Source organism: Lathyrus oleraceus, chromosome 3 (assembly GCF_024323335.1).
Source record: "Lathyrus oleraceus cultivar Zhongwan6 chromosome 3, CAAS_Psat_ZW6_1.0, whole genome shotgun sequence".
NCBI classification, from domain to species: domain Eukaryota; kingdom Viridiplantae; phylum Streptophyta; class Magnoliopsida; order Fabales; family Fabaceae; genus Lathyrus; species Lathyrus oleraceus.
The window spans coordinates 275707862-275721763 of record NC_066581.1 but is presented as its reverse complement, the minus strand read 5'-3'; the positions used below and the strand labels follow the sequence as shown (position 1 = coordinate 275721763).

General features: G+C 40.4%; 2 protein-coding genes across 2 annotated transcripts; both read right to left on the bottom strand.

Moving 5' to 3' along the window:
• Positions 1–8582: 8582 nt before the first annotated feature.
• LOC127130830 (DNA replication licensing factor MCM7) lies at positions 8583–11291 on the bottom strand. The gene is made up of 8 exons (XM_051059791.1): positions 11172–11291; positions 10605–10735; positions 10364–10475; positions 9940–10062; positions 9731–9820; positions 9330–9472; positions 8915–9092; positions 8583–8651 (listed from the first exon to the last, which is right to left on the bottom strand). Exons 1-8 carry the CDS (start codon positions 11289–11291, stop codon positions 8583–8585), a joined length of 966 nt encoding a protein of 321 aa, XP_050915748.1.
• A 158-nt stretch (positions 11292–11449) lies between these two features.
• Positions 11450–12258, bottom strand: LOC127130828 (uncharacterized). The gene is made up of 3 exons (XM_051059790.1): positions 12251–12258; positions 11736–12004; positions 11450–11618 (listed from the first exon to the last, which is right to left on the bottom strand). Exons 1-3 carry the CDS (start codon positions 12256–12258, stop codon positions 11491–11493), a joined length of 405 nt encoding a protein of 134 aa, XP_050915747.1. The 3' UTR covers positions 11450–11490.
• Between the last annotated feature and the right edge of the window lie 1644 nt (positions 12259–13902).

Genomic DNA, 13902 nt, shown 5'->3' with positions numbered 1-13902 from the left:
CTGGATGAGTTCTTCTGAGCTTCTGCTTCACTGGCACGCACTCAGGCTTCAAAGGCAGGAAATGTTGCACAATATCTGTATCTAAACCCGGCATGTCTTCATAGGACCAAGCGAAGATGTCTGAATATTCTCGTAACAATTCCATCAAATCCTTCTTGACAGACTCTTCAAGAAGTGCCCCAATCTTCACCATACGAACACAGTCCTCAGACCCTAGGTTGACTGTTTCCAAGTCTTCAAGGTGCGGCTGAATGATCTTCTTCTCATGCTCAAGGAGACGGGTAATCTCATCAGGAATTCCTTCAACATCATCTTCCTCTGCCTCGAATACAGGGGATTCAATATTGGGAGATGGCGTTGGATCATTATGTTCAATGGGTTTTAAGATCAACCTGCATAATGATTTTGGTTAATGAAAAACTTTTAGAATTTAAACAAGCAAATCATTATGCAGATGAAAAATGTTGCTTTTATTCTTGTTTTTATGGGTTTTTTGTGATCACTGATTTCATGCAAAAAAGCGAAAAGTGAAAACAAAGGAAAAACAAATGTTTAACAATGCATTAATTGACTGAAAACATCATTGTATATATGCTGCCAACAATGTCATCACTTCTCCTTTTGGCATGGGAGAAGGGTTTTAAACAAAGTGAACAATTACTCTGATCTATGGATGACTGTAGGAACATCTACAGCGACCCAATTGTGGCAGACACCACCAGGTATGACAAAATTGTTCAAATCTTTTGCGTCCTCTTCCAAGATGGCAGCAGCTTCTTCTTCAGGTTGATCATCATGGATAAATCCCCCACTTGTGAACAACCCTTGCTCATTAAATGCCCCAGAACAGTAGCCAATGCCAGCCCGGGATCTATTGTCTTCCAGCTCAATCACCTTCCCTAAACCAGTAACTGCACCACATTCAATGGCCAGTTTTGCATCACGGTAGGAAGCAAATGATGGAGACTTCTTCTCAATTGGTTCATCAATAGATAAAGCTTGGAACGGCGTTCCAACTTCATCCTCTGCGTCAATGTATGAGAAAGAAGACAAGTGGCTAACCAGGTGAGCCTTTTCTCCCCCTACCACAACCAGTTTCTTGTTCTTAACAAATTTCAGCTTCTGGTGTAGGGTGGATGTCACGGCGCCAGCCTCGTGAATCCATGGTCTGCCTAAGAGACAGCTGTAAGATGGGTGGATGTCCATTACCTGAAAAGTAACCTGGAAATCACTTGGTCCTATTTTGATTGGGAGATCAACTTCCCCAATCACGGTTTTGCGTGACCCATCAAAAGCTTTTACAACGACCCCACTCTGCCTCATAGGAGGACCCTGATATGACAATCTGGAGAGTGTGGATTTTGGCAATACATTTAGGGATGACCCAGTGTCCACCAGCACGTTGGACATAGCATCAGATTTGCAGTTCAGAGATATGTGTAAAGCCATGTTGTGGTCTCTTCCCTCCTCAGGGAGATCCGCGTCACTAAAACTCAAAGTGTTGCAAGCAGTAATGTTTGCAACTATACTGTCAAATTGCTCAATCGTGACGTCGTGATCGACATACGCCAAGTCCAAGACTTTCTGCAGAGCCTCCCTATGGGGTTCTGAATGTAACAACAAGGATAGTATGGAGATTTTGGATGGCGTTTGTAGAAGCTGGTCTACAACGTTATACTCGCTCTTCTTGATGAGCCTCAGCATCTCATCGGATTCTTCATTCATAATGCCACTCGGGCCAACTGAAGAAGTGGGAGTCTTTTGTATGGAGGAGGGTCTGGCAACATCAAGTGCCGGATTCTGAATATTAACAGCGGTCCCAACCGGGCGCTCAGCAGATTCAGAAGTAACAGGAGCCTTAGCAGGTGCAGAGAAAACACGACCACTCCGGGTCAGCCCGCTTACGTCAGCGATGTTGGTTACAGCAATTGAGGGCAGAGGCACTTCGACCCCATCCTGCACAGCAACAGGGTTATATCTGAACGATACAGCTTTATCGGATGAATAAGGCACAGGGCCGGCAGGTTTAATGACCAAGGAAGGAGAAGTCTTCGGTTTGCTGCTATCGTAGCGAATAACAACAGGCTTTGGCAATTTGAACACTGGAGATATGACATTAACCTCAGGTTCATCTTCGTCGACATTACGATTCTGCAGAATCTCAATGGTACCTTCGTCTAATAACTCTTGAAGCTCTCTTCGTACCTGATTACAACCCAGGCGATTCACTGAACAAATGCGGCATTTGTCGTGGTCATGCTCCATGTGGCTGTACTGACACAGCAAACGATGTAATTCTACCAACGACTGTCGAATATGACTTACATATTTGACCTTATATTTCCCAGGGCATCCCTGGACCATGTTCACAGACTTCCCATGCGAAGGCAATGGGTTCTTAGTGACATTTGGGCCCGAATCTTCGAAGCTCAAAATTCCACATCTCATCAGGTCTTGAACCTTAGTCTTAAGTGGATAACAGTTTTCAATATTATGGCCCGGAGCACCGGAGTGATACACACAATGCTGATCTGGTTTATACCACCATTGTGGATTTGCAGGAATAGCAGGAGGATCCCTGGGAGTTACCAATTTCCTCTCCACCAAGGAGGGATAAAGCTCTGCATATGACATTGGAATCGGATCGAAGCTGATCTTCTTCCGGTCATAACTCAAATTAGCCTGATTGGTCGTGCTTCCACGAGGCTGGTAAGCCTGTTGCTGTGGGCGTTGCTGTTGCTGATATTGAGGCTGTTGATACTGTTGCTGAGGTTGATATTGCTTATTATCTCTGAATACAGGTGCTATATGAGCCACCTGGTGCTGATGACCGACACGGCGTGCTGGTTTCCTCTGAACGGGCGGTTTCCTTGATTTGCCATGGGATTGCACAGCATGTGCTTCCCCATCCTTCTTCTTAGCAAATGCTCCATACCGCTTGCTAGAAGAGCCTTCATCTTTCGCCAAACGTCCTTCACGGACACCCTCTTCAAGTCTCATCCCCATATTCACCATTTCGATGAAGTCTGAGGGAGCACTAGCGACCATCCGCTCATAATAAAAAGAACTAAGAGTCTTCAAGAAGATCTTAGTCATCTCTTTCTCCTCTAGCGGAGGAGTAATTTGAGCAGCAAGCTCTCGCCACCTCTGGGCGTACTCCTTGAAGGTTTCCTTGTCCTTCTGCGACATGGACCTGAGTTGATCTCTGTCAGGCGCCATATCGACGTTATATTTATACTGCTTGACGAAGGCTTCGCCAAGGTCGTTGAAGGATCTGATGTTGGCACTGTCCAGACTCATATACCAACAGAGCGCAGCACCAGACAGGCTGTCCTGGAAGTAGTGGATTAAGAGTTGATCATTGTCAGTCTGAGTAGACATCTTCCTGGCATACATAACCAGGTGCGCAAGAGGACAGGTATTCCCTTTGTATTTTTCAAAGTCAGGAACTTTGAATTTGATTGGAATTTTAACACCTGGAACCAGGCAGAGCTCGGCAGCAGACTTGCCGAACAAATCTTTACCTCTGAGGGTCTTCAATTCCTTCCTCAGCTCAAGGAATTGGTCATTCATAGCTTCCATCTTCTCATTAACGTCCGGGCCCTCAGATGGCTCAGAATGATAGATGGTATCTTCAATCCTCGGCATAGTATGCACGACAGGAGGAGCAGCAACAGGGACCGGGCTAGATGCCGGCATGTGAGCGAAGGTTGGAGCAAGGATATCAGGCATGAAACCCGGAGGCATACCCCAAGGGAACCCGGCTGGCATGGCGTGAGACGCAAAATGAGCGCTGGCGGCTGGCACAGACGGAGCTACAATCTCAGAGACGACAGTCCTCTGAACAGGAGTGGCAGGTGGTTGAGCAGGCTGATTCTGAGCAGCAAGAAGTTGCTCCATCAAAGCGCCAAGTCTGGCGACCTCTTCCTTCAGTTCTCTGTTCTCTTGCTCTAGCTGATCCATAACTCTGGCAGAATTTGCTCTGGTATAGTACCAGTGAGTCAGCTTGTCTTCAAAATAAATGAAGAACACAGAGTCAGCACAAGAAGACCAGAAACAAGGGTACCTGCTTATGCAAAATGATGCATGAAGTGCTAATGCATATGCTTTGTTTTATTTTCAAGGAACCCTTAGGGTATTACTTGCAATCTTTGAATATTTAAGCAATTTAAATTCATTATGGAAAACATCTCATTCAATATAATCGAGACAAAGAAGTACAACATTTTTGATTCAATTACAAGGAGAAAAGGAAAATAACATCCTATGGATCCCTAATAGCTCGGGATGCTGGAAGACGAGAAACACACAGCTTCTTGATCTCTCTCTCATAGGCAGCTTCCATATCTGCTTTCTCCTTAGCAAGCCGATCATACTTCCTCTTCCAAAACTTGGAAGACTGAGGAAGCAAAGAAGTCCAAGTGTCGTTGGGATCATCGATCACTCGGTGCTCAAGAAACTCAATCAGAGCATCCTTCTCCTTAAGCTGCTGTAGCAATTCCTCTCTTTCACGGATCTAAGCACGTGAAAGGTCTTCTTCTCTCAACTCCTCTACACGTTGGGTAGGGAGGGTTGAAGGCCCAGCCACATCCAACGGTGTAGGTCTCGGATGATCGTATGGCATCAAGTAAGTGGCAGCTCTCTGTCTGACCCAGGAAGTATAAGGCTCCAAAGCAATGCAATTCTTCGGACCTAGCTCGTTCCTACCTTTCTTGCAGATCTTGCGCCAAGCGCGGACGAATCTGGCTTTCAGGCCTTGGGGATCTTTACCCTCCTGGAAGAATACACCTTCTAACAGAATGTTATGAGGTTTATCCTTTAGGGGGAACCCAAGCTGACGACGTGCGAGAATGGGGTTGTAGCTGATCCCACCACATGTACCAAGAAGAGGCACATTAGGGAATTCACCACAATAGTCAATGATCTGGACGGTATCATACACGCGATCATACCAAGAGATATCGTCATTAGTGAGAGACATGAGTCTCTGAGACCACCGTAGACATCCCTTGTTCTCCTTGAAGGCAAGTGTCTGCGGCAAGTGCGAAATAAACCACTTGTACAGCAGAGGCAGACAGCAGACGATAACTCCACCCCCCTTTGCATTCCTCAGATGCAAGGAGACATAGGCATCACCCAACAACGTCGGAACAGGATTAAGAACTGAGAAGATCCTAATAGCATTCGTGTCCACGAATTTGTCAAAGTTGGGAAACAGGACCAACCCATAGATGAGCAACACAAACAAAGCCTCAAAGGCATCCTCACTCATGGCCTTCCCATAGATGGTAGCTTGAGCGACGAGGAAATCAGAAGGAAGACCCTGAATTCCGCCTTTGGTAGTCAGATTAGCTTTAATCAAAAGCTTTGTCTATGTGCAACAAATCTGCAATCTCTCGAGCAGTCGGAATACTCTCTAAGCCACTGAACGGCACCTGATCCAGAATCGGGATCCCAATAATGTGAGAATACTCCTCCAAAGTAGGCAACAGCTGGAAGTCCGGGAATGAGAAGCAGTGATACAGAGGATCATAGAACTGAGCTAGAGTACTCATCAATCCCTCATCAACCTGAGCAGTCAACAGAGGCAAAAGCTTCCCATAGCAAGCTTTGAAACCCAAAGGATCTAATACATAAGATGTCAGATTCCTTAACTCCTTCACATCAGGCTGCTTAAAGCTGTACTTCTTCGTATGCCTTTTTGGTCTTTCCATGTCTGAAAATTTTGCAAATAAACCCTTTAAGTTCCTTGAAAATTTTCTTTTTTTTTGATGACATGAGATGCAGATGAATGCATGAATGCATGAATGCAACAATCACACTCAAGGATCAAGCAAAGCACACTAAACAAAGGTCGTGGGAAAGCTCATTGTATCCCTAATATCAATCATCCATTTTGGTGGATTTAGGTTTTCACCTTATCGACACCCAAGTTCCATTAATATTAACGGTACATGAACCGGCTCTAACATCCTTAATATCAACCATCCATTTTGGTAGATTTAGGTTTCACACCCTATCAATACCCAAGTTCCATTGATATTAACGATGTTTGAACGACTCAACCACGAATCACGGGTTTGCTGAGAGTCACGAGCATGGAGTCCTGGTTAAGAACCACCCAAAGGGAGTGTACTAGGGTTTAAACCTGCCAGACATGTTCTACCAGAGGTTCCCATAATCATCGTCCCATCTCTCGGATATTATCGGAGGAATGAATACTCGTATTCCAAGAATATTCTCAAGAGAGACTCTTATGAGTGTAGTATCGCGTAACAATCGCATCAGAACTTACATCTGAACGACCTCCGCACTACGTCCAAAAAATAGGCCAAGATGGGTTTGGTAAACTAAGGTCCTTGGCTTCTAAGGCACATGATTGAACGAATAATGCCTAACCACAAATAACTTGTGTGACATTATCAATCCAACATGACCTCCACCAAGTGAATGGACTCCCAAGTCAACTGGCTAAGGAATACTCCACACCAGTCGACAAGACTATGCCATTCTCCTATCCTAGAGTGCACTCGAGTTCGGGTATAGAACTCATCTCACAGAGATCACCAAAGCAAACAGCATTTGTATATCAAGCAATTCAAACATTCCAATCAATACAGTTATCCCAAATTGTACAAAAATATGTCAAATAACACATAAACAATATCATACAACAAGGGTGAAAAGTAGGCAATACCACCGGGGAAGGTCTATAAAGTCTCCCCAGCAGAGTCGCCACGTTTCTGTAGCGGTGTATTCGTCGCTATATGATTTATTGATTAAACCATAAGCAAAGCATACAATGAATCGAGTCGCCACCGCACTTTTATTTATCCTAAGGACTGGTTAAAAAGCAAACAAAAACCTAAGAAGTTTTACACATAGAAAACTAATGAAAAGATAAGAGAATCTAGGTAAGGGGTAAGTTACGCAATGGGAAGGTGTTAGGCACCCATCACGTCCTAGGTACTCCTAGGGAGCCCTTTTCACACTTGTTGTATAAGAAAATGTTTATTTGTTTTGACATATTGTGCAAACATGAAGGGGAAGATGAGAAAAGAATGTACAAGTTAGTTATTTTTGTGTTCGAACGGATGAACCTGTTGCCTACGTACCTTCCATCAAAGGTAAGGATCAAAACGCCGTAGTTCGGCTAAAAGATTTCCAAAAATTTGTGAGTTCAATTTTAAAACACAAGCACTAAGGCTCTTCATTACCAACAGGAGAAAACTCAACCAACATCAACAATCCACCATGCGAGGACGGCTTCAACATACTAGTGAGGGGTTAACCCTATAATAAGTATGGAAGACTTACAATCAACTCACTAAGGATAAGGTAAGATTTACATCAACCTCTATGGTAATTAAAACCTACGGCTAATGTATGAAAACATATTAACAATGGACAAAGCCAAAACAATTGAATGGGTGAAGTTAATTGATTATGATTATTTACAAAATATGGTCAAGGTATGATTAAGATTGATTCAAAGAAGTGTTATGAAATGGAGTTTGAAAAGTCAAGGACTTAAGGTCCAAGTTTCTAATTTGAAAAGACATGAAGATGTTTGCACAACAAGTCAAAGTTTTTGAAAGCAAAGTGTGAAAAAGTTTAGGACAAAGATGGTATGGATGATGGAATACAAAACTTCTTAGAAAGGTTCACCTCTTGAAATCATATAGAAGATGATTCAAGTGTGTCCTTAGGAATGAGGCAACAAACTAAGCAACTAAAAGCAAGGTGATACCGGATGCTATCAATGGTCTTATACCAATCTCACAAACAAAAGCGGATGTCGGATACCACTAAATGGATTTACACCAATCTCCTAAAACAAAAAAATGATACCGGATGCCATCAATGGTCTTATACCGATCTCACAAACAAAAAGCGGACGTCGGGTACCAATAACTGGATTTACACCAACCTCCTACAGTAAAACAAAATTTGGAAGTCGGACGCCAATCTATCTGGACTTATACCAACCTCCAAAGTATGGTCATAGGAATACAAATGCCACATCACAGGGACTTACAATTGCACCCTCTCATACAACAAACAAGAGCCAAGAAGATATGAGTGACCAATGAGGTCTTACACTCTATCCTTCCATATCATGGGAACAAAAGCCAATCAACATGGTGTTACAATTGTCCTCACTACAACAAACAAGACCTTAGACAGCGCTTTTTTTAGCCTTAGACAGCGCTTTAAAGCGCTGTCTAAACCTCCGCTGCTAAAGGTTTAGACAGCGCTTTTTTAAATCTTAAAAGCGCTGTCTAAGCCCCCCACCTTAGACAGCGCTTTGGCCAAAAGCGCTTTATAAGACCCTCTTATTTTAAATTTTTTAGGTATACCTTAGACAGCGCTTTTGAAAAGCGCTGTCTAAGCCCCACCCCCTTAGACAGCGCTTTGGCCAAAAGCGCTTTCTAAGACCCTCCTATTTTAATTTTTTTAGGTATACCCTAGACAACGCTTTTCAAAAAGCGCTGTCTAAGCCCCCCCCCCTTTAGACAGCGCTTTTGCCTAAAGCGCTTTCTAATCCCCCCCTTAGACAGCGCTTTTTACAAAAGCGCTGTCTAAGGTATACGAAATTTTTTGGCAACACCAGGATCCCCCATCAAACATATATGTAGATCTCCTCTAATCTGCAATTAAATGAAATTTATAATATTTAGTTATTTAGTTGTGTACTCCAACACAGACAACATAAATTAAATCAAAAGCAGAACAAACTTAGCATAAAGTTTGAGGGAGGAAATAAAACAAAAATTTCATACAAATCACTAATACCGTTACAATTTAATAAATGATATCATGTCTTTATCCCTAATAATTCAACATGATTATTTTTATGTAAATCTTAAGCTCCATTAAACATGTGCGCTTCAAATAATATGAAGTTTATTACCTTCATTCCATCTTTCAATTGCCGGTGGGGTGCACCAACAAGAAGCAGCAGCAGTGCTTTCTTAATATCTTCATGTCCAAAAATTTCAGGAGCTAGTGACCTTGCCAGCTTATCATAGATATCACCATCTTCTGCTAAACGTTTGATCTGCTCTTCCTCATCTCCTCTAAGTTCATATCTATGACATAATTAAATTATTAGGAAGCTGCATGTAACTACATTCCCCAAACTACTGTAATAAGATTAACTAGGCATAAATTTCATTGCGCGCAAACAAGTCATGACAATATCCCAGTAGACAGCAACCCAAGCAAAAAATGGAATAAAAAGTCCAAGAAGCATTGCTGTATTGGAAGTGGGGTAAAAATAAAGGGATTGGTTATTATAAAATAAAAGATCTGCAAGTGTAACTTACTCTTCATATTTTTTCTTAAAATGAGAAACAGACATGGCCACTAAGTATGTGTCAGCAACTAGGCCAGCACGCATTGCTCTAAAACCAACATAAGGTATAGGAAGAAAAATCCCTGATAGTTCAACAACATCACCCGGAGCTACCTGATAATACACAATGAGCAAGTTAGTAAACAGTAGCAGAAATATAGCCAGTTAAACTTCAATATGTACACCAAATCATTGTAATTATTAATCATGATTAGTGCCCTGGTGTTTTATGAGATAACTTTATTCATATGATTGTCAGGTAAGGTCAAGTTCATATTAAAGGAATACAACTATGTATTGACACATTTCAGGTACTTGATAACAATTGACATAGTAATGTTAGTTCAGTTCCATTGGAAGGGAATAGCAAACCTTTCTAGTGAGTTCTCCCCTAAGATGAACAGTCATTGTTCGAGGAATATGACCCTTTGGAACATGTTCAGCTAACTCTTGGATTTTTGCCTGCAATTTAACCATTTAAAAACTCCTTATTCCATAGTTAATAAGCAATGATGCAGAACATGAAAAATAAAGTAATTAAGAATGTATCAGAATTTGATGGATCAAAGTATAGTACAAACCTCTTGAAATCTCAAAAACTTTGATGCTCTCAGTTGAAGGATGACATTACCCTTGCTCTTGTTCATGACACAACGCCTTGATGGACACTCAAACAAGGGCATGAATATTCTAGCTGTTACTTCCTGTTTAGAGAGGGGAGAAAACATCAAAGTTAAAAAACTCCAAAACAATCAAAGCCTTACCCAAATCCCAACAATGATAACAACCAAGTATTATCCCACTAAGTGGGTTTGGTTAGCCATACCCCACAACTGAGAAAAAAATCTAACAAAGTTTAATCATACTTATAAATAAATTATAGTAGTAATACTTAACATAGTTGGTTAACCTTCTGACCTCCAAATCCTAATCCAGATACCAGAACTGAACAATTTCATTTCCTTTTCTATATAAAACAGTTCTCGCATTACTCTAATAAACTACCTGGTAGATTTCAAAGCCACAATCCTCACAGGTGTACACAGCAACCTGCATCAATGGTTTGACATCAGAGCATCGAGTGATTACATAATAATTTTTTACGGTGATAATTTTGCTGCATCAATACTTTTTATGCATAATGTTTCTGCAAAGGTTGTTTAAATATTATTATTACGGTGATTACATTAATGGAGATTAAAAAGCATATCAATGAAAAGATTTGAGATAGTTTAAAACTTTTTACCTGTTTGCAAATTGAACAAAACCACAGCCCTTTCCAACAGGTATCTTAACAGAGGTTATCTCACCATACTCGGAGAATGTCTGCCTAAGATCTTCATCTGTAACATTAGGGTCGAGTCCTCCAACAAATATCTATAATCAATCAATGATTAGCTATAGAAAACTAGTAATTAATCATAAGTTGCTATAAAGAAAAACCTAATAATATAAGAGCAGAAAGAAAACTCACAGTTGTGTTGGTAGAATCTGTCTCAGATTGGCTCGATGTGCCATTTGACTGGCCTCCTAAATAAAGAAAGAAACAGACAAAACAATTCATCGTGTATATTATATGATTTCATTATAAAATTCGAGAAATAGATATTCATAATATTCATCGTGGAATCGCATTATCTTTTGATTTGGATTTTGTGGGAGTCTATTTCATAACAATATTCCACGAGCAACATCCAAAGTGTCAAAACAAAACAAATCCTGATTGTAACAACATTTCACCCATCATGACCCATACACCTGTAATTGGTAATCTTCGACGGCCCTACACTTGCTCCTAAGCCAAGCATTTCACCTTCCAACAATAAGCGGATTCTTGTTCTTGTATATGTAATAGCTCATGCACAATTTCTCTAAAGTCGCAACTGAATGCTGCATAGGATTTAACTTTATATCCATCATCATTCTCTGCCATAACAAGATCAAAACATCAAACATCCTCCTAAAAACTAGAAAAACAGACTAATAATGTGAAATTGTAATTTGATTTTAACCTCGATTGCAACCTTATCACTTTACAATATTAAAATCTTCAATCGAAATGAACATTGAAAACAGAAAATAAAGAACATTTAACCAAACCAAAAGGTCCTCCAGAAAAGCAAAAATGAAAATCAAACCTGAAAATCAGCTCCATATTTTTCAACTAGACGACTAATATAAAGACGCTGAATTGAAGTCAAAGGTTGAGGAAGTGCACTTTTACCATCTCTTCTCCTCTTTCCCAGTGCCGATTTCAAATCTACAAACCCAAAATTCACAAAATTCAAACTCATTTTAACAAAATATAAACAATTTCTGACACAAAAACACACTAATTGTTGAAGCAAGAGAAGATAATGAATTGAGGAGAATATACCGTCTTCTTCGAGATCACTGCCGGAATCGTTGGGGTCATCGGAAACAGAAGGAGCTTGAAGATTATCGGTGAGGGAGTTAGGGTCATTGACGACACCGAAGGAGTTGTAGTTTTGTGTGACGCTTCCTTTTTCATCCCATTTAGGGTCTTCTGCAAGGGATTGTAACAGTTTGGGAGGAATGGTGAAAGCGGGTTTCAAAACTTTAGGGTTCTTCTTTGGAAGACCCACACGAACCTTAGGTCGAGAATTCTTGTATTTTCTTCGTGGTCTATATTTTAATTGAAAGACTTAATGGGCAAACAAACATAGATCACAGGGATATGCTATAATGATCATGCAAGAATTAACAATCAATAATGGTGAATGCACAATGGCAAGTAAGCAATCATGTTCAAATGAATCAAATGATCAATCAAACAAGTTCAAGTAGCACACACTATAACCACACAATTTAGGCTCAATCAAAGGTTGGACTTTAAAAGTCAATTGGAATAGGGTAGATGGTGCTTTTAACCTTGCCATTGAGGGGCTAAGGTGAAGCAGATGAAAGGATATGAGGGGTGTGCCTCATCACTCTTATCCCTGGTCAGGGAGAGTATTGAATATAAGAAGGTGGGGGAGTTCAGAAAGATGGAACTCTCTCCCCAAAGTATAGACTCGATAGATCTTGGGTTTTACTCAACATGCATCAAACACAAGTAGTGTGAGCAATGTGAGTGACTCACAGAATAGTAGGAGATAGACTACATATCTCTTTTGTCTACCAATTGCCTCACATGAGGACTTTTCCTGCTTAGGACAAACATAAACAATCACAAACATTGCCTCTTAAGGAGGACTTCAGACAGTTGCCTGGCTAAATAACAAGCCAGGTCTTCCAGACTACATGGAGACAAGAGAGTCTACCTCAATGCAAATGCTATACAAGCAAAGCAATGCAAGTTCTTAAGAGAACTGAGCAACTAAGGGTACCTGAAATCAATCAAATATAATCAGCATCCCAACATAAACAAAACAACAACATAAGAACCAACAACAATGTACAATCAAACAATGCAATGTGCATAGCACAAAGCTCAAGTGAACCAAGCACCCTACAACACAAACAAGTTAGTTCATAATAGTCAAATGAAACAATTCAACTTGCATTAATTCCTTTTAAGCACTTTGCTTCTTAACCTGAAAAGTCAAAGTCAAACTCAAACATGAGTAACAAGACCACTAGGACAAGCCTAGGGTCCAAAGGAGGGAAAAAACTTAAAACAGCAAGTGAAACATGATCATAACCAAGATTTATCAATTAAAAAGAGAACCTAATTGGCCTCACATCAAAACTACGCACTAAGTTCATTTTATGCACAATCTAAGTCAAAGTAGTCAAGTATGAACCACATATGAGTCAACAGCATGATCACAACCAACCAAATATCAAAACAGCTCAATAAATTCCACAAAAATTCTATCCTAACCAGAACATATTCAATGAGCTACCTATCAATTTTCATGCCATTTGGACAAGTGGAAGTAGAGAAATTAAATTCAACATGTCATGGCATGCAAAAATCAACCTAAACTAGGTCACAAACCAAGTGTCAACTTCAATCAATTGTAAAACAGTATGAACAAATGGGAAATGAATGGGACCAAAGCCAAATTAAATCTATACATGTTAAGAAACACTCCACCAAATTTCACATTCATATGGTAAGGGATGAGGATTTTACAAGACATGGAAGTTTGCTACTCAAGCAAAACCCTAAAAATGCTAAACAGCAATCAAAAATCCAAATCAAATAGGAAATGTATCAACAATTCCTACAAAAATTCATGGTGAAACTAGACATATGCAAGGTATCTCATGCAAAAAATCATAGCCATAGGCCTAGTGAAAGCATGGAAAATTAAATCATGAGCACAGCATAGCATAGTGTGACACATATTGTCACACTCAAAAGTATTATATCATATCCACCAATCCAGGGATCCAAAAATTTCAAACTATACATCAAAATCTCCAGGAGAGAGTCAAGAACAAGCATGTGAAATTTCATTCAATTTGGAGCAAGCATGATTATTTTGTGATTAAAACGGTGAAACATACAAATATAGCCTACATGACAAATATCATTAAGCCAATCCAAAAAATCACCAGGCACAACTTGAGTT

Coding starts and splice junctions, on each gene's coding strand:
- LOC127130828 (XM_051059790.1), bottom strand. Junction 11,619..11,735: donor CAGTGATCTCGAAGAAGACG/GTATATTCTCCT, acceptor TTGGGTTTGTAG/ATTTGAAATCGGCACTGGGA.
- LOC127130830 (XM_051059791.1), bottom strand. CDS start 11,291: ATGGCAGAGAATGATGATGGATATAAAGTTAAATCCTATGCAGCATTC. Junction 10,736..11,171: donor AATCCGCTTATTGTTGGAAG/GTGAAATGCTTG, acceptor GATTGATTATAG/ATATTTGTTGGAGGACTCGA. Junction 8,652..8,914: donor AATTGAAAGATGGAATGAAG/GTAATAAACTTC, acceptor ATTTAATTGCAG/ATTAGAGGAGATCTACATAT.